Genomic DNA, 24936 nt, shown 5'->3' with positions numbered 1-24936 from the left:
AGCACTGTTGGTTGTTAAGGGTATCATGAAAAACAGTGCACAAAAAGTCATTATATTTGTTGATTCTCTAGGTGTTGAAGCTAGGGTGGTCACCAAAACTTCATGCTTCCCATCACCCTGGGCAGATGAAGCCGATCAGGAAGCGACGTCGGATGAAGCAGAATCTTTCTTCAAGAAGACAACTGCAACCAGTGATAATTTTCCCCACTTTGTAAGCTGCATTTTGAGCTGTAAAAAGCAATGAGTGGAGGCTGGTGTTGCATTGAAGGTTCCAAGAACAGAGCACCAAAAGCCAAGGGTATATGTTGTTGCTAATTTAGTTCCAACAGTTCATTTTGGGAGAGTAGCCTCGTGCAGTTCGGCATATGTGAGTTGGTTTTCTGGTGAAAATGCTCATGTTTATATGTACAGGGGGGCTGGAGGTAGATGGGCTTGATGTGACGACATTGTTGAACTTTGCATAAAGCAGCTGCCTGGTTTATTGTATTGTTTTTGGTTCTTTCGAAATCGTAATGAGCCGCTAAGCAAATTGAATCAGTGTGACTGTTACAAGACTGTAAATACCACACGAAGGCAGCAGGTGATTTTTTTCTCCCCACCTGAATTTCTATTAGTTTACAAAAAAATAAACAAACTTTTAGTCCTCAACTTGCTTAGTCTTCATGCCTTAGTACAGAAGAAAATCATTCCAGCAGTGCTTACGAGCTGTATAGTTCAAATGTCTCGGGTAAATGTAGCAATGTGTTTAATGTCGGGTTTCGTTCATGCTAGCTACCCACTACATTATTCTAAACCTATTAATGTGTTTATTAGCATGCAAAATGTTTAATAAGCAAGTGCCATTGGTATTGTAAATTATTTGATGCCATAATGCTGTCAGCACACTCACTCACTAGACCTTTTTATATTGATAAGAAGTATCACTACCAGGAAAAACAAGGGAAGCGCGGGTAGAGAATGAAGACAAAGTTGCCTCCAATGCGATCCCTCTGAGTGGGTACGAGCCATGGCGGTGGAGATCATCAATATACGGTGATCGCGGACTCAGGGCCCATTAAAAACCCCCATTAATTTACCTTGCCTTGTGTAACAATTTGGTGGAAGGTGCTGGGTAGGACGAACCCAAAGACGGAAGCTTCACTACCAGGACTTCGTCGCAGCCGCCGCCTCGCCGGACTTCCACCTTCGCCGATCGTAATGGCCCAAGAGCAGCCACCCAACGCTTCGAGGCCAACTCCGATGATTTCCGCGCCGTACTACAGAGTGCCGCCAAACTTCGGTGGAACCTCAGGAGAAGACGTCGACGTGTGGCTCAAGAACTACAAGCGGGTGAGCAGAAGCAATGACTGGGACTCGAACGAACAGCTCAATCATGTCGTATTCTCGTTAACTGACACCGCCCTCATGTGGTACGAGAACCACGAGGACATGTTCACTACTTGGGAACGTTTTGTTGAAGAAGTGCAGATGTGTTTCGGTGATTCGGATGCAAAGAAGAAACGCGCGGAGCAGACATTGTCTCAGAGGGCTCAGCTTCCAGGAGAAACATGTACGACATACACTGAAGAAATATTGAAGCTGTGCAAGATCGTGAATGGGAGGATGTCTGAAAAAGACAAGGTTGGACACGTTCTCAAGGGTGTAGCCGAAGACGTGTACAATTTCTTAATTGGGAAAGACTGCTTGAACTCCGTGTCCGACGTGACGAAGCACCTTTGAATCGTACCTTTGAATCCCTCAAGATGCGACGAATTTCTCCGAAATTCAGCCGCCTGTCCAACGTCCCCACTGTGGCTAGTGTTGAAACAGTGCCGCCTAACGACCTTGCTTTGACCATACGGCAGATTGTCAGAGAAGAGCTGCTTCGATGTCAGCAGACCTATCATCGCCCCAGCGATTTTCAAGATGTGTACGTAAACGAACCAGAACGTGGGCGGACTCCTGTTTCTCTTCCACCATGGCAACCATCGATCAACGCAGGAGACGCTTATGAATATCAAGGCACACGGCAGGCTGGATTCCCCCGTCATCCAACTCCCAACTACGAACGAAGTTTTCGCCCGCCTGTTTACCCAACATCGCCTGCCTACAGTGCCCCTGAAGGGCGGCACCACTATCCCATGCCTTCCGAGAGGAGTCGTTACTCTGAGCAGCCACGCGCCCCTCGACCAATTCCGGTATGCTACAATTAACTGTGGCGTCCCGGGTCATATCGCACGTTTGTGTGACCATCGCCCATATCAGCGACAGTCTTGGCCCATGTATCACCAACATTTCGACCATCCGCACTCCACGTCACGGAAACCACGCGCACCTACTGGGTCACGCTACCCCTCGCTGGCCTCTGATCGAAGTTTGACGCCACCACCAGCTCCACGATCGCCGTCGCCACGGCGACGCGCACGTACACCGCCGCCGGAAAACTTGTCGGTGCGGCCAGTGGGGGTGAAGCCGCAAGATCACAGGCTCTATCTACAGATATACCCCCGTCAGCATTTATGTTGAAGAACAAAGTTCGTGTAGTTGTCGATGGAGTAGCTACTATGGCACTTGTGGATACAGGCGCGACAGTCTCGGTGATGAGTGTAAATTTTAGGAACCTGATAGGACCAAAAGTGATGTTTTGCCTGAACCGTGGGGTGACATTTCGTGGTGTAAGTGGTGACGTGTTGTGTCCGGTGGGATATTGTACTGTGGACGTCTCGGTGTGTGGCAAGGTGTTTTGCTCAGAGTTTGCGGTTATTCCGCGGTCTACACATGACGTTATCTTGGGTATTGACTTGTTGTGTGAGTGTGGGGCAACTGTAGACTGCAGAAGTGGGCATCTTTCTATACACGGTACTTTCCCAACGGCGCTCCTGGAAAATTCCTGTCCGGAGGAATGCATCTTTTTCGTCTCCGTGGATACAGTCGTTCCTGCATTTTCTGCTGTGTGTGTTCCCATGACATGTTCCAGTAACAACTGTGGCACGTTTGACGCCACGCTCGAACCGATTCCCCCGGCATGCCTGAAAAAGAACATTCTCATTCCCCATTGTATAGTGTCAGTCGTTGATGGACGGGCAGGTGTGTGGACAATAAACAGTTCCATGGAGCCTGCAATTCTGCCAGGCGGCATGAAACTTGCACTATTTAGACCCGAGTCATGTACGACGCTGGTTGCGCTTATTGATGCTACAAGCCAAAATGAACATCTAGGCTTAAAAGGTTCAGAAGATGCCCAATTGCTACAAATGGTCAGCAAGTCACTTGACCAAAGCGAACGTCATACACTGCTCGACATTCTGTCTAAGCAATCGAAAGTGTTCGTTTTTTCTAAATACAGCCAAAGGCCCTTACCCAGCGTCCCGGATACGTCATCAGATCCACACCGAATCGGCGCATCCCATTAGGCAGAAACCTTACCGAGTGGCACCATCGGAGCGCAAGATCATCAACGAGCAAGTCCAAGAGATGCTGGAAAAGGGAATAATACAGGAATCGGCATGTCCGTGGGCTGCTCCCGTCATTCTAGTGAGGAAAAAGGATGGTACGTGGAGATTTTGCGTTGACTACCGTCGACTGAATTCTGTTACCAAGAAAGACGTCTATCAACTGCCGCGCATCGATGACGCTTTAGACTGCCTGCATTCCGCGTCCTACTTTTCATCTGTCGACCTGAGATCAGGTTACTGGCAAATTCCGGTGCACGCAGCTGACAAAGAAAAGACGGCATTTGTTACGACCGACGGACTTTGCGAGTTCGACGTTATGCCATTCGGATTATGTAATGCTCCTGCGACATTCGAAAGATTTATGGACTCTATATTGCGTGGTTTAAAATGGCATATATGCATGTGTTACCTTGATGATGTCGTAATTCTTGGACGTACGTTTGAGGAGCACAATACTCGCCTAGACCTCGTTCTCAGCTGCATTGAAAAAGCTGGCCTTGTATTGAATTCAAAAAAGTGCCACTTTGGCGAGCGGCAGACATTGGTGTTAAGACATCTCGTCGACAAAAATGGCATTAGACCTGACCCACAAAAGACAGCGGCCGTTGAATAGTTCGAGCGTCCTAAATCTGTGAAACAACTGCGTAGCTTTATCGGGCTCTGCTCGTATTTCCGCCGGTTCGTACCCAAGCTTGCGGATGTCGTTCACCCCCTGACGAGCCTTCTACGCAAGAACAGCCCGTTTCAGTGGACCTCCGAGTGCGATGCCGCTTTTCACAAGCTGAAGTGTTTGTTAACTTCGCAGCCAATACTTCGGCACTTCAATCTTTCGTCGCCCACGGAAATTCACACAGACGCAAGTGGCATCGGTATCGGTGCCGTTCTCGGTCAGCGTTCTGGCAAGAAGGAACACGTTGTGGCGTACGCAAGTCGTTCTTTAAGCAAGCCTGAACGCAACTACACAGTGACCGAACAGGAATGTCTAGCGGTAGTCTTTGCCATGCAACGGCTTCGCTCATACATCTATGGTCGCCCGTTCACTATCGTCACAGATCACCATTCCCTGTGTTGGCTGGTCAACTTTCGTGACCCATCCGGCCGCCTCGCACGATGGGCCATTCGTTTGCAAGAACACGTCTTCACCATTTTATACAAGACTGGCCGTCTACACGCTGATGCGGATTGCCTCTCCAGAATGCCGCTACCATCGACAGATTGTGAAGGCGATAACTTTGACCACCTTATCACTTCTCTGTCGTCTGGCTTTCCCGATGCCGTGACTTTCGCCGCTGAGCAGCGTAATGACCCAAGCTTGAAAGCTCTCTTCCCTGGAGCGAGAAATTCATTAAGCGAAGGCCGATTCTGCGTCCGAAATGGTCTTCTTTACCAGAGAAACTTGTCCACGACGGGCGCCCGCTTTCTGCTAGTTGTTCCTGCGTCTCTCCAAACGTCTGTTCTGCGTCTCACGCATGATTACCCCACCTCTGGCCATCTAGGCACCGCACGAACACTTAGTCTCGCACGAAAGAGCGGTTCTATTGACCGAAAATAAGCAAGACAATTAAGAACTACGTGGTCAGCTGTACGCAGTGCCAGAGCCACAAGCGGCCCTCTTCGGGTCCAGTTGGTCACCTGCAACCTGTAAAGCCTCCCGGTTCCCCATGGCATTGATCTGATGGGACCATTTCCACGCTCCTCAAAAGGTAACCGGTGGATAATTGTATGCGCCGACTACCTGACGCGGTACTGCGAGACGGCTGCCTTATGCTCCGCCACGGCAGTCCAGGTTTCGGAGTTCCTGTTGAATTCAGTCATCCTCCGACACGGGCCTCTTCGCGTGATAATAAGTGACCGTGGACGACAATTTACCGCTGATATTGTCGAATCATTACTTCATTTGTGTGCTTCCAAGTTCCGACACTCAACTGCGTATCATCCACAAACTAACGGCCTCACCGAGTGCACAAACCAAACGTTGATCAACATGTTGTCAATGTACGTCGCCTCCGACCACAAAAACTGGGATGAAGTTTTACCGTTCGTCACGTACGGCTTCAACACGTCGAAACACGAAACGACAGGCTACAGCCCTTTATATCTGCTCTACGCTCGCTCACCTCGACATACGCTGGACACTATCTTTCCTTTTGTCGTCCATGACGATTTAACAATTACGGAAACTTTGTGTCGTGCGGAAGAGACACGTCGACTTGCCTGCCTACGTACATGGCAGCGCAAGAGTCCTCCAAAACTCGCTACGACAGTCAACACAGGCATGTAACCTATGCCCCCGGTGATCTTGTGTGGGTGTGGACCCCAATACGCAGACGTGGCCTGAGCCAAAAGCTACTGGCACACTACGCCGGTCCTTTCGTGATACTTCACCGTCTCAGTGAGGTCAATTATGAAATTGCACGTGTCACCACTAGTGGCCGATGTTCATGCAAGACAGATGTGACGCATGTTGCCCGCCTGAAGCCGTTTACACGAAGGATGCAAGAATGACTCGCCCAGAGGGCTTCGTCTGAGACCGGAGGAATGATAAGTATCACTACCAGGAAAAACAAGGGAAGCGCGCGTAGAGAATGAAGAGAAAGTTGCCTCCACTGCGATCCCTCTGAGTGGGTACGAGCCATGGCGGTGGAGATCACCAATATACGGTGATCGCGGACTCAGGACCCGTTAAAAACCCCTATTATTTACCTTGCCTTGTGTAACAATATTTTGCGTACTAGGGAAATGCAAAAGTTGCACATGCAGACTTACAAGGAGCATTGAACAACCCAAATGGCATCGCAGACAAACACAAACAGGGTTTGGGGTTCTGCACAGGCAAAGTTACTTTGGGGAATGCAAAATGTAAATCTGCAAGACACAGGCTTACACAAAACTGCGAGCATCAAGCATGCTTTTTACCATAATGTTACCTATATGTGAAACACAAAAAAACTTGCAAGACATATAGGTCAGAAAATATAAAAACATCACAAAATGGTGTAGAAGTTCTGTTCTATCTGTTAGCAGAATACAGCATGCCTAGAGCTCAAAGCAGCAGGGCGAATGAATGGAAATTAGTTTATATGATATTTCTGTCTAACGAAAAGCTCGTATTTCAATTGTTATGAATCGCTGACTCCCCCAAACAGCCATTCTGATTGGTATATGTGGGTGGGTGTGCTTGCGAAGTTATGAAGATACAAAAAAATAAATACTTGTTTTAATAGAGACATTAGGCAGAAAGCTAACATACACGCAATAAAAGTAAGCAGCAATCAATAAACAAATAATGCTCAAATGCACCAGCATCATAAATAAATGTATGAAATTGAACAATGCAGGTGTTTTGCACTTCAGGATTGATTGTTCTCATTTGATCTCTTTGTGGACTGGTAGCAGCTTGATCCATTCACTCGTTCATGTAAAGAAAGCACTTTAATGTTTTAGTGACCTCATTCATCTTCTAGCTACAGGGCACGCATATGAGTGTATTCGGGAATAGCTGGTTGTATATAAGGGGGAAAAACATGAAAAATAAAAAAAGACCAAAGCCTAGTACAGGACATAACAGTAGCACAGTAAAATGCACCAATCATAGGCTAGTGAGGGCAATGCTTGCCATCAACTTGAAGAAAATAAAACACAGAGGAAACCATAACTATACCAATTTGTATATCAGCAATTGAAGTTGGAGGTAAAAAATAAGCAACATCTCTGTAACCACGAAACTCTGCACAAATAACAGATAATTGGATTGCAATAAATAATAGAATTCACTCATCTGTTGAATCTGATCAACAGGTATAAGCCTCTTGACATACCAATTTAGTATATCAAAAAATAGTGCAAAAGGTGACAGCACTGACACAGCTACAAAGTAATTACCTTTATATGAAAGAACAAAATACATACAGTGGAAGGTAAGTACAGCAACATTAATAGTTAACTGAATGACACGGCAAAAGTAACAGAAGACTTGCACTCTGAAATGTTCATTTCAAGGAGAAGTCATTCACTCCTAATGCAATCAAAGAACAGTAAAGTTCAATGTGTGACTATCACTTAGTTTACAAAAGCCACACGAGGTGCCTCATAGAAAAGTACCTGGACAAGGCTGTGTGGTGGTCAGTTAACTCAGATCACCGGCAGGTCAGATCACCGGTAGGGGGTAGTTTATACATAGGAAACTTGTGACACTCTGTACACAATCTGATAAGAAAAATGTGAAACCTAGTTGTAAAAACATCAATATTACAGTAATACACTAGAAGGGGATTGAAAAGACATAGAGAATTCTATTACAGATGTATCAGCTTACAATTGCGTTCATTTCAAATTTTTACAACGGTAATCTCGAAGAAATGAGCCAGGAATAAGGTTGAGCTGGAGTTCATAAAGGAGATGTTTATAAATCCCCACAAGCTGTTTACTCTTACTCCCACAACAAAAAGGTATTCAGCCACTGTATTCCACCAGTGCTGAAGTATGTGGCATAAACTTTGATGATATAGTCAAACTTGGGCTGAAATAAAGGACCACATTGCATACCTTAAAAGGGGAAATCACAGCAAGAAATTAAAGGAGGACTGACACAAAAAATATTACAACTTGTTTTTCTGTTGTCGCTAATTATCATGGCTGGATACCTTGTTTCGTCCAGTATGTGAGAGTTAATTATTTGGAGACTGCTTTTTACTGCCCATTTGCAGCTTTCGCTTGAGAAGAAGCTAATTGAAGAGGGACCCAGAGTGGTTTACATGTAAATGCAGCTGGCTATGTGAGCATACAAAAGTGCGTTTATGTGAGCACTGCATTGAAAACTCCTTTCAGCAGATTCCCTGGGTGCTGTAATCTCCTCTAGGGTGCTGTAAACACGTGTGACTCCTTAAATATGCACTATGGTGGTAAGGACATCAACCTTTGTACTCCTATGCAAGTCTGCCCCTCCTTCTGTTGAAAAGGTCTGCTAGCAGAAAGTGCTCGCAAGGATTGTGGCGGCCCACAATAACGCATGACGCAGGGGATGGTCGGTTTTTTTACATGAAAATCAAAGACGCATTTTGCGTGCATTGCCATAACGTGCACTTTAGATGGACATTGAATTTGATTTTAAATGTGTTCTAGGCTATACGGCCCGTTGAAATTTCGGAGATAATGTGCGTATGTCCAAATAAATCTCTCATATATGTTATCTAACCTTCAAATTTTGTATCAGTGCTCTCTAATGAGGTTTTATGACTGTGGAGTGGATCAGAGATTGAGCTAGCATTTGCAATATTTTTGTTGACATCAAGAAAAAGTTATTGAGCTGGGTTGGCCACATAGTGCACAGCAGCAATAATCGGTGGTCAATTAAAGCAACAAACTGAATATTCTTCATATTCATATTCCAATCAGAAACACAGTTGAGGGCTGTAGTTGAAAGGGTGGGCAGGTAATACTGAGAAGTTTACAGGGATAAAATGAAATCAACCATCATAAGGTGGCCTAGATCAGAGATCATTTGGAGGTTGTCCTCAAATGGAAATTAGCTGACATTGGGGATGATCAATAAATTACTCTCATTGCTTAAGCAGAAATAATAAATCAACTGGACAGTCAACTGTGGTGTGCCCTGGGTAAGGCAGCCATTCAGAGTTCTTGATAGCCCCTTACTTTGCTTGGTTTGTTTCAGCAGTATATACAGTTTGTGTTTAACCGATCAATGAGATTTGTATTAGAAAACAAACATATAGCAAAATATCTGCCTAAGTACACTCTAAAAAAAGAGCGAGTAAAAAGTGTGTCTTTTTGTCCCACAACAATCATCGTCATCTATATTGCGTTCCATCCTTGCGCTATCGCCCCGCGCCCGGTACATTCCGGTCACGATCGACATGCCCATTATCAAGGTTACCTTGCATTCTCGATAGGAAAGGGGCCAGTGCCGAGTTTTCAAGAAAGGAAGTGCACGCAAGCCCGATGACGATTATTGTTGTGGGACAAAAAGACACCCTTTCTACTTGATATTTTTTTAGAGTGTACCAGTGCCAGCTTCCCTACACAAGCCTCATTTCTTTTGTGCATAGTGAAAATGTGTATGAAAAAAACCACTGGTGGTCAGTGTAAATCAAGAGTAAGCATGCCGAATAATTATTGTGGGATTTCACCAAGTGAAACCGCAGAATTGAATTTTTTTGTACAAATATTTTTTAGTGTAAATTTAAGGGGGGACATGCCTTTGACAATGAATTTTCTCGTTTCTGGTCAGATGATGATGAAAATTGGCACAAACACTAAGAGTGACCTCACCATGCATCCATAAAAATTTCGAGGCGATAGCACAAATACTTATTCAGACAAATTATTTTTAATTGAACCTCTTGGACGAGTTGGAAAATTTATAAAATGACAAAAATGGTTGGTAATTACTGTATGCACAACCAAATGCATGTTGAAGGGGGCCGTGTTCTCAAAATAATTTTTTGCAACACTAAAACTTGTAGTTAACATTTTCTCCAGCAACACTGCAATGAGCACACTTGCACTACAAACAAGAAACCCTATAAAAATGATTTAAGGAGTAAAATGAAAAACTGAGGCCACAGCTTCCTGAAGCACAGTTCAAGGAGCGTTACGAAATAAACAGAACCGAAATTTCTGCAGTGGTTGCCCAGATATCTGCTTTACAAGCTGAGCATAATGCAAAAAAAAAAAAAACAGTATTGAGAAAACTGCAGGTAAAGTTTCAACTTCTTTTTACGTCTCTAAAACACTTAAAGATTGTGATCTTAGGTTTTCCTTGTGATATTTAACTTCTCAGGCATCTGGTCTCTGACCAGTGTGTCTTGGTTGCCTTTTTTTCCCCATAACCTCCTTTTCATGATATACAAAGAACAAGTATGGATTTCAAACCAAGTTCTTTGTATGAAGGAGTGGTGTGATAGGCATGACAGGAAAGATTGTAATTCAATAAGACCATATACTGAAATGATTACACATATTTCTTGTGCTGAAGTTGTAATTAGCGTAATTAAGTACTTGATTACAAATAATCACTGAACATTTTTTTTATTTGGAGAGAGGTTTATTGCATCAGAAAAATGGATCACACCATGACGGCCTACGCCTTCTTTCCAAATAACAAAGTTATGGGCAGAAGACTGGTGGCAGAGGAATTTTTAGCAGTATATTTAATGACGCGAAACGGGCATATAAAAATTTGGTCGCCTGATTCATACACGCTCTTTTGCCACTCTAGCCGTGAAACGCATCGTCATACAACCGGTCGCGGAAACGCTAATCAACGAGGCTTTCATTGCCTCAGAACATTCATAGACGCTCGTGGTGATACCAAGCACGGCTTCAAGCACGTCTAAATCGCATCACAAAAGCTTATTGACAGCACTCCATATGACTGTGGAGTGCGCGGCCGCGTGGACAGCGCAGCCGGCACGTAATGCACTTGCCGGCGGCGTTCGGTGAAGATGCGCGAAATGTGTAACTACGATGACAAAAAATCGGCGCGCAAATCGGCGTGCACTGCGCTTGGCATCACATTTTCGAGTGACGGCGCGCGAAACTGCTAGCCGCTGTTCCGAGCATTCCTTAGCACTGAAGGGGGGGGGGGGGGGGGTGACGAGCTTGACTGTGTGGTCCGCTGCCAAGGTTCAGAGGAGCTAGTTAGTGCTGTGCTTTTTTTCTTGCGAAGAAACACGTCGCCAAGAGTGCGCTAGCGCGTCGTTCCTGCCCGCAGTCTCGCTGTCAGCGGAGTTAGGGCTAAAGACGACTCCGACGACGCGCCGCGCTCGTAGACCGCGCGCCCGCTCTTATAGTAATCTGATCGTGCATCTGGCGCGGCTGCTCGTAGTAAACTGATCGTGCCACCGCTTACAGCTTCGTAGCTTACGAAAAAGCACGTCGCTACGAGTGCGCTAGCGCGTCGTTCCTGCCCGCCGTCTCGCTGTCGGCGGAGTTAGGGCTAAAAACGACTCCGATGACGCACCGCGCTCGTAGACCGCGCGCCCGCTCGTAGTAACCTTATCGCGCATCAGCTTACGGCTCCTAACTAAAGCGCAATTATATCCGAAGTGATGATCGAGCCGTGAACACGTTACGAAGTAGCGATTTTCGAGTGCCATGTCCTCGCGACGCACAAGCATCAGACGACGACCTTCCGGAGCGAGCATCGGGACAATGGCGAGGCGAGCTGAGGCAACATGGCGACCACAGCCAATTATGGGCCTCAAAACGACCTTGAAACATTTGCTTTTGTGCGCTTGTTTTTAAAAGGAGGAGCCAGACGGGAAAGTTAAACACGGAGAAATGCTCTTTCCGATGAGCCCAAGAAGCCAGCTCCCGGCCCCGCCATCGTGAAGCTATAATTTTTTGAAAATCGCTGTTTTCTCGCGATTTCCAGAAAAAGTTTTGCTAGCTAGGTGGGTGAAACGAATTTTCTGAAGCACTTCTGCGCGGTTTTCAGTGTAGATATTTTGGAATCAGATAGAAAAAGTGCTCCAGAAACTGAGAACTTGATTATCAAAAAATTGATTTTTTTTGCCATTTTTCGCGATCCCAAAGCCGCGTCCCCCCTTAAAGCTATACAGAATCAGGCTGTGCTGTATGGATAATTAGAAACTTTCGGCATATGTGTGGTCGAACCCTGTATGTTTACCTGAGCCACCAGCGGCTGACAATATGTCCGACACCATTTTTTCTTCTAGGCAATTCGGTTTCCCCATGCGATTGGTGGTCTGTGTTTTTTTTTTTGTGGAAGTAAAGCGACATTGCTTGTCAATTTTTTTTTGGTGCCGCTTCAAGCAACTTTTCTTCTGGCACAGGCATACCCTTGAGCTTTGTAAAGATATTCTGTAAGGCCGGCCCAGCCCATGGCGCAGCTCGTTCATCTATTGTTGGTTTCTGTAATTCCTCAACAATTGCTTGCGCAATTTTCGTGCAGGGTCCCCGCTTTTCTTCGAATGTTCTTTTGTCCTTGATTTTGTTCAGGCCATTAAGGTGCTCCTTCGCTTCATTTTCCATGACGTCTTTCATAGTCATGGATCCCTGCAGAAAGACGAAAATGAAAGGCAAAGCACCATGCTTTAGTTAAAAACCATGAGGTGAAGCAGGTTGCTTTTGTGTTGGCACTGTTGCATGACAACAGGAGACAAATATACCCAAATTCTAGATTGCAGTCAGGGAGTTTGCCTCGGGCTTCATAGCGGAGAAGGCACATGACGTTCTTAAGAACAGGGCTATAACTATCCACATGATCACTTGGTTCCCAACACAGCTACAGCAAAGTTAAGACTTGCTCAGGCGTCGCCCATTCCCAAGCACACGTAAATCCCCGCGCGGGAGGAGAAGCCTTGTCACAATGCAGAATTCAAGAGTTCCGAGACTCTTCATTCACATTTATCGAATTTACAAAGCACTTCTATCTCGAAGGACGAGTATTTTCTACAGCACACAAATCGCTGCACGCAAACCGCGTCGGATGAAATTTGGCGAGGTAGTCAAATATTTTGTCTCTTGTAAATTTGAGTAATACCAATATTACTTTGTCTACTCGATCGTTGCCTCTTCCATGAAAGTAGCAGTACTTCAGAACTTTATGCATGGCTTCGAGGCTCATGTTCGTGTCGATTGTGGCATCTTTTCTGAAGCACAGGGCCCAGGATTTAGCCCACTGTACATTGTGGTTTGCAAAATAATCCCTAAAACTCATAAGACCATCATCTTCTTTTCACTCTTATTGACACCATTTATCAAAGTGTTAAATTTTTTGTTGGAGTGTTCCTTCCTCCCCTCCGTTCATGATAGTCCCAAGAGCCTGAAAAAAAAAGTGGTGGAGGTAAATGGTATATTTCACTTTAGTGCTTGCTATTGTAATTTTATAAGTTTGGGTATGTTTTTAATCATGAATATTGATTTCGAAGGTGTGATATAAAAAAAATTTGAATGTTTATATTTCAATATAACAGCATAAAAATGAGCAGTGACTAGGACACTTCACAGGCCAGGCCTGTGGGGCCCAGTAAGGAAAGGCCCAAACAGGGTAAGGAGTTGTTGACTTAATCCAGCTGCTAATAGACCTATATAGGCTGGTAAATTCCAGCCGGCCAATACCATAGCAGGGTGTTTACTAACATGGAAAACTCTGAATCAGGGAATTTCTGAAAAATCTGGTTTGGTCATGAAAACTCACGGCTGTCTGTTCGACCGTCACGAAAATAAGCATTACCATTGATCAAAGCTTAAGAAGCCACTCCTTCAGCTGCAACTACAATGAACAGCTAAAAGATGTGAGAAAAAGAAAAGCAGTGCACGACTGTTGATTCTTAGTGAAGGCGGGAAAAGATACGCCTACCAAAATAATACAAAGTTTACTGACATCATGGTACCCGCTATGGGAGCCTTGTATTACAATATTAGCCATAAAAAAGCACATAATATTGAAGTACACCTAAGTATGTGACGTTAGCACCGGAAGTGCATTGTTGGAAGCGTCCCATCACTCCTATTCAGCATATGTGCAGTTGTCTACATGTGCTGATGCTCCAGGTGAAGGCATGATGCAAGCTTTCTTTTGGCCAGAACACGCACACTTGACCAGTCAGTTTGGTGGCCTGTATATTCCACATGTTTAATGAGGGCATGTGAGGTCACGCATAGTTTCCTGGTGTCATATTTGTGTTGTTTTTAACTCTTCCCTTAAAATCAGTGGTCTCACTGATGTACTGGTTGTCACATTTGTGGTAGCCTAAAGTAAAAAAGACGGTGGAAAATTTTCCTTGGCAACTTTTTCTTCATGTTATATAAAGCGTTCCCTAGCTTCCACGTTCGTAGGTACGCTATTTTGATGTCTGTTGCTTCTACATATCAGACAGCATATCTGACTTTCCAACCACAACATAATTCACGTGGTTAAGTTTGTGCATGTTTGTCTTGACCATGATTTGGCTCGGCTTGAAGGCCTTCTGGTTCGGCTAGGACTGCCATTAGCAGAGGCTTGCCGGGCTATGTCATGCCTTTTATCATTATTGTGACTATTGCTACTGGCGATGCAACGGCAAACGGCCTCAGTTACACACTTAATGCTGGTAGCTCGTGTTTCAGGGGTAGAGTTGGGTAAATTCATCAAAATTTCTCATTTCAGTTTCTTGAGATGACTTGTTAAATCTGTGACTTCTTTTTAGCCTTATATCCATAGAAGAGTACACAAATGATGGTAATCCGCCGGCACCTGTGATAAATTTATGAAATCGAGAGTGCTGTTGCAACCAGACAGATTCCTTCTCTCCGGTACATATTCGAACGTCATCGCTTTAAATACTACCCCTTGCTTTCATTGCAGAATTCTGAGGACTTTGTCGAACACTATGTGTCAGAGCTCATAGAAATAAAACATCAACATGCAGGTGCTTATCAAAGAAAAGAAAACAATGAGAGAAAGAAAATTCTGCCGAAAGTGTGGCAGCTTGGGCTAGTTGGTATGGCATGACGATAGTTATAGCGCGAGACCAAAACGACGACACAGAGACAAGAAGGACACGAAAGACACGTGTCTTTCGTGTCCTTCTTGTCTCTGTGTCATCGTTTTGGTCTCGCGCTATAACTATCGTCTGCCGAAGGGCTCTGTTCTTGTGACGTTGTTAGTCACTGTTCAAGGCAAGGTGCACAGAATGCGCGAGTAGTAGTGTTTCTTTTTTTCCCTGAAAAGTATATACTAGAGGTGTGCAATTTGGGCGTAAATTGTGAATAGCAGGTGTGAATTGTGATGAACTTTCTATGATTGCATCAATATCACATAGCATAATTTCAAGGCACTCTATATTGCATTCCTAGAAATAAAATAAAACAATGTCAGCTTCAGTCATTAGTTGTAATTAGCATATCAATAAATATTTTATTATCATGCACTTAGTCAATATTTTCTCATAATAATAATGATATCATAAGCTGTAAATGTGTGTGGAATTAAGTATTGGTTGCATTTATTTTGAGAAAAAAAAGTAATACTCTTGACATTGCATCTGAAACATAGCATGTTGAACGAGCCATTAAACACCATGTGCCTTCACCAAAATGATCGGTTACAGCACTGTGAGGTTAAGTCAAGACATATTGACTAAGGTTCAGTTGATCCAATCAGTGATGCATCGTGCTCTCTTTTTGCCACAAGTTGACACAATTAACTGAAACAAGTTGCTTAGGCAAACATAACGACCACGGTTTAAGGGGATATAGCAGTGCCACGAGGAAGCAGTGGGAGAAACTTCAATATGACATGGTTGAATTTTTCAAGAGCACAAAATATGGGTAAAAAACTGCATAAAGGGGCCCCGCAACAGTTTTTCGGTATGGCTGCGGGATGCTGTCATGTGCACTTGCAGTCACACTGAAAGTAAGCCGAACATTAAAGAAAATTGAAAAAAAGAAGTGCTCAAGGTCATGCTGATGAAGGGACGCATCTCCTCGTCCCTCCTTATGTAGCTTTCAGCATGCTCACTAGTACCAAAAAATAGAAAGCACTTAAAGCGTGTTGAAAATTCCAACAATTCCTCTTGTGCTTGATGGATTTTAAAAATTCTTGCGGCAGGCGATTCGTGATGCAGATGATCACTTGGAAAAGTCTTGAAGGGTGCCTTTGACAACCTTCTTATTTTTGGACAGACGTGTAGATATTCAGGATCAGTTAGTAACTTTAACCCATATACGCCTGAACTTTAAGATATTAACAAAACAATTTTCTTTTCTCGAAATAATAGCTTGTAAGGTCTGAGAAAAAAAATAAAACCTTTATTCACAAGAAACATTTTTCTAACAACGATTCTGGCACCGTCCTACATATAGGACACTAGGCCATGAGGTGTGGCGTTGTGGCAATTCGGAACAGACGTAGCGCACTACTTATTTAGTTGAACCGTATGTAATAAGAAACACTTTACATGCATTGCAACATCCCATCTTTCACAATGTGTGGTGGGCTTTCCATTGCGCACCTTGTTTCCTTTTCTTGGGGTATCAACAAGAGGTCCGTGCGGTCAAATCGGCTTTGCGCTTCCAGCGGAGACTGGCGGCTTCTTCCACGCAATGGCTTGTAGCCATATCTCTTTACGTACGACATTGCTACTGTCCTTCGAAACATTCTAAGGTCCATTTTGTCTGTTCCCTTTCTCTACAACTGGAATGTGTTGTTCACACACGCACCAAAAAGATATGTTGAAAGTGATGACTACCACTTGATACCTCTCATGGCAGGGTGGTACTTTGCAATATTTTGATCCAGTCGGTCAACCCCACCCATCTTGGCATTGTATTTAAAAATCAAAAAAGGCTGCTCCACCATGATGTATTGCTTTTATCTAGAGTATCTTTTCACCATTTGCAGCTGTTTAAGTCCATGACCATTTGATATCACTGTAACTATGCTATTGTCCTTCCAACAACATACAATAATATTTGATTCAGTGTCAGCTCTAATTGTAAATGGCTCAAGACTTCTTTTTCATTTGTTTCTGCATGCCTTCTCTATCACCGCTTCATTGACCTGTCACTGCACTAGCATAATTGCTAGGCGGAAGAATGGTGACAACTGAAGGCACGCCATCGCCAGCGTCAATATGATTCAAGATGTCGTTCAGCATCCGCAGGTACTTTCTTGCGTGAAAGGAACTGCAAGGAATTTCCCGAGTGCGAAAAAAAATGAAAACACGAATGTGCTATACACCCATGTGCATGTCATTATGTTACGACAAGCCTCACGGGCACGACGTGGCATGCATTCCAAATTGACACAGCGTGACACCCCATGTGCCCAGCATCCTATATGTAGGACACCAATGTCTGACAGACCGCAAACAATAAACTTTGCCGCATATCGCAGTCATATATCAGTTTTACTGCACATCCAATAATCTACAAACAATCCACAGGAATATTGGCAGCATCCAGAACAATTTGGATATATATTACTTGCATTTCCTTCCGCGGTATGGTGCTCTATTTCATGCACGTGAAACAACAATTTTGCGACTGCGATCACGAGGCGACTGGTGGCCGGGCGATCATTTAGACTTGAGCATGAGAAGGGCAGGGCATCGTCAGTACACTTCAGGTAGCGCTAGCCTTCTTACAGAAAAAAAAAAGTTCGAGTTACAATGAAAAGTTTCAGCGTCCTACATGTAGGACACTAGGCATATATGGCTACAATGAGAGAGTGGCAGCTCATGATTTGTCGACTTACAACTGTTCATTGCAGGATGATTGCCACTTGCAGTGATCACCAAATTACTCAGTTGCATGTGAGCTTTCTCTTTTTTATACCCTCAGTCCTTCGTTCTAGGCTTTGTTTGCTATGTCTTGACATCCATTTCATTTCTCTAACTGTTCACTGACCACCTCTCAACCTCTTTTCTTTTTCTTTTTGCATAATATAAACTGGAATACCAGCTCAGATTCTCAAATTTGTTCTCGGATCCTCCGTGCTCTTTTTCCATTTTAAGCTGCTACATCTGGACACAACTCTGTATTGGAGGGGACACCAGTAGCTTCGTCAACATCGCTGTTCTCCATGTTAATGTCCGACTCGTCGCCACCACTAGCCGAAACACAGCCCTCGAAATCGGCAGTTTCTCTAAGTTCCCGGGTCTTCCTTTTGCGCTTTGTTGCCACTGGTTTAGACAAGTGTGCAGGAATTTTCGGGGAAATTTGAAGAACTGCACCGGGCTAAAGTGTCCTCCTACCATGTGAAATTTTGACTGTTCCTCCTACGATGTGCTCACAGCAAGTGATAAGGACTTCAGATTCGAAATGTAGGTTGCAAATGTAGGTCTTGACTGTCATCTGGAAGGTTTTTTCATACTATAGCAATAAAAGAATAAATAGGTAAATAGCAGCTGCCTGGGTCTTGATAACTGCAAGGTCATTAGGCAGTTTGAATAAGTGCTGTCGATCGCAGGTGTCGTCCTCGGGGGCATAGCCACTTCAACTGCCCATTGTGCTGCAGATTGGCATGTTTACTATGGTAAACTGCTAATTCACTCAAACATGCTTGATCGTTGTGTCACATGTGAAATACAATATGTGAAAAAGCTTTTCTACATAAAAGTTATTTAAATACTGTCTGTATATGCCACCTATTGCACTGCCTGCTATTTTTCTTAAACTTTTCTTCCTTCACTTTGGAAGCCCTTCTTGTAATTGCTCGGATATTTGAGCTACAATCCAAAGAGATTGTGCATGAAAGGCATCTCACATGAAAATAATACGATTTGTGTCAGCTGCAGGCGTGCAAGCTCCCCGATATAAAGCATAGCAGGATTATTTGTGGCGCTAATTGTCAGTGTGGCCAGTCTGTTTTCTCTAAGCTGTTCCAAGAGAAGCATAACTGGTTCTAAATATATTCTGACATGCAATTTATAAGATTTGTAATTGCACCAGGCTTGTTCACTTACAATCGCCCATAACCAGAAGGTGCAGGGGATAAACGCTATTTATAGCAGAGGCGAAGGCAGAATATTTTTCGGGGCGTTAGGGCACCATCTTGATCTGAAGTGGGTGCCGGACAGGGAAGTCTGGTCGAGTGTCACTTTTTGCTCGGTAAACAACAGCAGGAAAATTTTTTTGGGGTGGTTGGGGAACGGCACAGGCTGGTATGCCGCCTCCTGATCACCCCACTGATTCATTGCAGGCACAGAAATAATTATACATTTGTTAGATACAGGCGTTGCCCTTATTTATCACTTATTCATTCGGCTACCATTGAGATGCTTTTGCAAAAGTTCGAGTATTCAGAAACGAATTCCCCTCTGTTTTGCATGCAGAGGTAGAAGACGATGCTCAACGAATCCCAAAGCGACAACAGCGCCACCGCTGCGCGGGATATGGGGGCCACATCTCGCCCCTGCAATCCCGCTCGCTTACCCAACTGTCAGTATCTAAAAATGTTGGCCATAGGCCACCAGTTTGGTTGTCTGTGACACTTGCCTTTTCTTTCTTTCGGTCTCTTTATTTCCCAAAATAAAACGAAAACATTACATTCTGGATGGTCTCCTAGGCTAAAAGCTGTAATGAAACAGCTTGACTAAGGCCCAGAAGTCCGATTGCTTTGCATTGTATGGTGTGGGCATGGCTTTATATTTGTGATAAACTTGAGAGCTACATTTTATGTGTAATAAAGCGAAGCAAAATTGGTGTCTTAACTGCTATAGTAGCTCTTTCCGACTTAGACAGAAACATACCATTAGGTCCAAGTCATGGCCCCTGTGCTTGGATTGGAATGTCACGCTGACACCATTGCTGTTTTTTGTCACGTTCATTGTTGCGAAGCATATTTTACCACATTTGATGGTTGACTTGGGCTTTCTTTTCTCTGAAGCTGAGAAAAGAAATGAAACTGAGCAGTTAATTTATAGACTTTATTTCAAGCATATGCTGGCACAGTGCCAGCTTGAGTGTTACGTATATTAGTTAAATTTCATTACCTAATAGAGCTACTGTGTTATATAAAATGAAGCAGAAACCTCAGTAGCTCTTTATGCAGTACCGTTCTGTTTTGTGGGGGTCATTTATGGAAGGAACTTTGAAAATTGCCAACCTTTTGAAGGTTGGCACTGTTTCTGTAAAATTGCTTGCTCTGGCTTGTACTCAATGGTTTAATGGAGTGCTAAAGACATGACGAGAAATAAGCATGCGCAAGAACACAATGAAATTTTCACAGATGTGAATTTTTACAATATTTTTCACTATCATATATCTTTAGATCGGCAGTAATACATAATGTTTTTCGGGAATTTTTAGACGTGAAATTTCGTTGAACAAAAATAATTTGATCATAGTAACAGTCATAAACATACAGCAGGCATTTTGTGTATATAGAGCTTTCACAATGGAAAGTGGTTGTGACATTTATTTGGCAAAAAGAAAAATTACATGAGACTTGGTGATGAGATTGTGTTGCAAAAAAGGGGCGGGGGCTCTATAAAGCGCAAATGCTGAATGTAAAATATAATACAACATAGTTTGACAATTGTTTGGGATGAATTGTACTCACGGGAAATTACATTTTAAATATTCATGTGTACATATTTGTCTCGAGAGCTACGTATTATGTAAGCAGGATGAAATAAATGGAAATGCAACTATTGTAGCTATAGCGGATGTATTTAAAAATGCATTCCTCATGACAAAACCTGCATTTCTGTTTCAGCCTGTTTCTTGTGTGGGTGTGTGAGCGGTGAAAGGCAATTACACCCACATGACAAATACGCAAGAAATCGGGGGGTTTTCCCATTTTGCCATCTTTGACGACCCAGTGTCATCACCATAGTTCTATTGGTTGCACTGCCATTGATGGACGCAGCTAACCTTGCAAAGCCGCAGTGCTGGTATCATGCCATGTTTAGTAGGGTCATTCATTCGACTTTTCTCGACCTTTCTTTCAAACCTCTTTCGCCTCTAACAAATTTGAAAGTCAGGGTGGGTTCCTATACTGTTAGCGAAGTCAGCTCACATTCAACACCAAAGGCAGTTCAGAAAGTTTGAGGGGCTTTTTTGCAGGGTTGAAGTTCTTCATTGCTAGATCTCAGCGTAATATCATGACGATCCTGTTCATGATGAGAATAGTCTGAAAATATTGATACGGGACTTTCGTTGAAGTGGGGTAGAGGAGAAAGAAGTGAATGTGTTCTGTGCCAGGCCTGACTGCTGCAACCATCTATCATCCCGCCTGTACAATGAACATCTCTCGCCCGTAACATAATTGGTGGAGGTGCTGGGTTGTGGGATAGTGTTGTGTGAGTTATGTGGCGTTGGGTGCATTGGCACAGTGCTGAAGGTGCAGACAGCTCGAGTTTACAGTACTTGTGCTGAAATGTCCTTTTAGGAGTCAAAAGGCAATCTGTGGACAAAGTCATAGCATTGTTCACTCTAAAATAATTTTTCAACCACTGGGGATTCTTTTGTTTGTATTGCACAATAATAATTGTCATCTGGCCTGCTTGTGTTAATTGGTTACATCTCTTGAAAATTGAGCTATCACCGCTTTCCCACCAAAAAAACTGCTGTGATATAGCATGCTCACTGATTTTAGTGGCAAAAAGCATTCACACAACGAAAGGCGCACAAGAGAGATGATGCTTATTCTTGTTGCCGTGCAAGTGCTCACAAGTCAGAGCAGTTATTTCAGTAGTGCACAATACCTTGTGAAGCATAACTGCCGGATTGGTGGCACGTGTAATAGGAAAGTTCCTTTCCTGAGGAGCCGCTTTTCCATTTACTTCCTGTTGCAGTGAAGCAGCTGAAAGTCTCTTCCTCTACATCTTCCTTCCATGTCTTGAATTCTGTTCATGAAAGACCATAGAACATCATGTGTGCAGCATGTATGAAGCTGAAGCTGTTGCAATAGTGGTAATTTCGGGAATTTTTTATATCTTTAATTTCCCTTTGGAAATTTTTAAGATTAGCATGACAGGATCATTAAGAAACAAAGAATAGAAATCTGAGAGGGAGGTTTATTTTTTGTATATGTTTTACCTTATACTCTGTGTAATTTGCATATTTGGTTGTGTTGTCCTGATCTAGGAATAGAAAGTGAGCATTAGAGCAACCACAGACTAAATTATGCTATTAATTTGAGGTTGACTATCTAGGAACACAGCAGATATTTGATGATATTCTGGCTAATTTGTATGTGTTTGTATTGGCAGAAAAGGCACTCACACGGGGATAAAGGAAAGGAAGCACAGCACTAGTACAGCAATGACAGATAGTGCATAATTGTAACTCATGTACTGACATTTCTTCACATATGCCTATTTTAATTCTGTGATAGCTATATAAAATGTGACTTATGCAGAAGGCCAGTATAAATGTAGCAAGGCTAATACTAGCAGCTGTGATAGTTCCTTTATTATATTAATAAAATGACACAATCATTCTGATAATTTGTCATATTGTATTGTCAAACACTGTAACACTAGGTTGAAAGGTCATATTTTATTTTATTTGACTTTCTGGGACCGGGCATCTTGTAGCGTTGTGGTGGTACACAAGTAGAACGTAACAAAGTCATGATGACTGCGAGCAAGTTTCAGTTCTTTCCTTACAAGAGTCGATGAAACTAATGCATATTCTATTACTAGCTTTTTAGATACATTGTAAAGCATTGCCATTGAATATATTTTTGTTGTCGATTACGGTCGCGGGTATTGTTTATTTATTTATTTTATTTACTTATTTATCAACCTTAAAGTAGGCTTTAACTAACTCAAACAATAATTTCAATCTCAATACAGTGTTTCTCTGTGTTGGAATTGGGAAGTTGGCTTTTGCTAATAAACATGTTGTTGAAGTACGGCCGCAACTGTTATAAATAAATCTAACAGCTCTCCTAAGAATTTTTTTCCATTTCGTTGATGTTGGTTTTAGTGTGAGAATACCAAACTATTTATGCCTTATTTAGAGTACGTTGAACAATTGACTTGAATGCAATAAAGTGAACGGCGGGAGTGGAAAGCTAGAGAGCTCGTTTAATATAAAATAGTTTGTAATTGCATGAACTTTTTACATTTTCCATATGTCTCGTCCATTTTAGGTAATGCGAAATCCAAAGAAACTCCGCCAAGAAAACATTATTGGATGAATAAGTTAAATGAGGAGGATTACGTTTTCCAGAAACTTTCATAAAAACGGTCTCTTTAGAATTAACTGACATCTGCCATTTACTGCAACAACGAATGACCTTATGAAAGGCATCGTTCAAATAGATTTGGTCTGTCTGGTTTTCTATCTCTGTGTACAGGATGCAGTCATCAGCATATAACTTAACATTTACCGGCATACAACGCGAAATATCACTAATAAATAACAAAAATAGGTGTCGCCTGAGCATTGAGCCTTGGGGGACACCTGAACCAACTGGTATACCATACAGGAACAAGACATATTGTTTCTGATTTGAAAGATAAGCGGAAATCTAATTTAGAAGCTGAGTATTTTTAAGAATGACATCCAATTTGAACAGCAACTTATTGTGAGAGGCCGTATTGAAAGCTTTCGCAAAATCCATTAAAATTGCGTTTACTTTGTTTTCCAGAATTCACCTCGCGCGCCAACCCCAAAACGACAGCAAGCTCGCCTAGAAATAAAATGCGATCGCACATGTTCCTCGGTAGTACCTAGGCATAGAGATATCTTCAAGAAGCAAGTGGGGCGAAAGCTGCCCAGATCCAAGCTACCCGGATGAATTCTGTGAGAAAAGAAAGACTCGTCTGTTGAGGTGTCCCACTCTGATGCAGACAGTTACGGGGCTCACTTTTGTCGTCTTTTCTCTTTTAAGAATCACACGAGATAGATCCCCCCACAATGCACTGCTCCAAGCGCCCTTACGAGGCTCTCGGAAGCTGTGACAGACTCGTGGCATGATGAAAGCTTTGCGTCCTCGCCGTGAAGCTTCGTCACCATCAAAACGACGACAGCGCAGCGCCGGCAGCTGTAAACAAACGCCACCTAAGCCTTTTTTTTACAATTTTACTTGCAAGATTTGAGAACGGTAAGCTTCAACCGTTTCTCATTTAGTTTTAGGCATTAAGAAGCATGCGTGGTGCAAACGCTTGAAAAATTGGAAAGTGACACAGTTTAGATGAACGCTTCTAGTTAGATGGCAGCATGGATTAGAAAACAAACAGTCGTGCTGCACTGCTCGTGAAAGGCATGCGAATATGTTGATATTAATTACAGAAAGTTTGCTGAATACTGTCAACGAGGTGTCACGACATCTACGGCTACAGAAGTGGTGGAACGTTATCAGTAAACTTTTACTTACTGCAGTGAACGTTTCGTGGAGTGCGATGTATATATCAGCCAGCGCTGGACGGCGTCTGTGCTCCGGGCATCTGCGTCGGAGCTATGCGTAGTACGCACCTTGTTTGCACACGAACGCTGATGCACGCATATTGTTCACTGCTGTACATTCTAAAACGTTACTACGTGACCTTTATTTCATGTAAACGTCGATTGGCTTGCAATAAAACAATTTATTTCTGCACGTTTGTGTGATCAGCGTTGTCGTTACGCTCGGCCTATATGCGGCATCACCAAGGAGGTTCTGTACTATAGAACCTCCTTGGGCATCACTCACTTCCTAAAGTAAGTATGCAAGATACTTGTGAGCATCTAGTAAGTAGTTTACTGCATTGTACTATGTGGAAATGAGAGAAATTGAGACATGGAGCTGCTCCAACAAGTGGGGGGCAGCCATGAAGCAGACGACGACGGTGTTGTCTGCTATGCATATAAAGAGCCCGCCTCCAGCCGGCGTTTTTTTTTTTTTTCCCCTCACTTCACCGCGATGCATGTCTGTAGAGCGAGCGGTGAAGCGTTGACGGCACGTTTCAGTAGGCACTGTGGAATTACAGTAGGTATGATTTTGTGAGAGGAATATGGAAAGGAGTCATGGTTCCTGGTCTGACATTCGGCAATGCGGTCTTGTGCATTAGATCAGAAGTTCAAGCAAGATTAGAAA

General features: G+C 43.3%; 1 protein-coding gene across 13 annotated transcripts in view; it reads left to right on the top strand.

Moving 5' to 3' along the window:
• The window catches only part of LOC119187395 (uncharacterized), a 90382-nt gene that overhangs the window by 61952 nt on the left and 3494 nt on the right, over positions 1-24936 (top strand). For 3 of the 13 annotated variants that reach the window (XR_012887193.1, XM_075878611.1, XM_075878608.1), the window contains one exon: positions 72-8255. The exons of 1 other annotated variant lie outside the window; for it this stretch is intronic. Coding sequence is in view for 6 of the 12 variants with exons in the window: in XM_075878608.1 (XP_075734723.1) it covers positions 1198-1719 (522 nt within the window). In the remaining 6 variants the exon portion in view is untranslated. 9 more of the 13 variants (XM_075878614.1, XM_075878610.1, XR_012887189.1 and 6 more) reach the window with 7 other exon arrangements.

This window comes from Rhipicephalus microplus, chromosome X (genome assembly GCF_043290135.1).
Source record: "Rhipicephalus microplus isolate Deutch F79 chromosome X, USDA_Rmic, whole genome shotgun sequence".
Classification (NCBI taxonomy): domain Eukaryota; kingdom Metazoa; phylum Arthropoda; class Arachnida; order Ixodida; family Ixodidae; genus Rhipicephalus; species Rhipicephalus microplus.
Note: the sequence above shows the minus strand (reverse complement) of the source record. Positions and strands in the feature narration are given on the sequence as shown.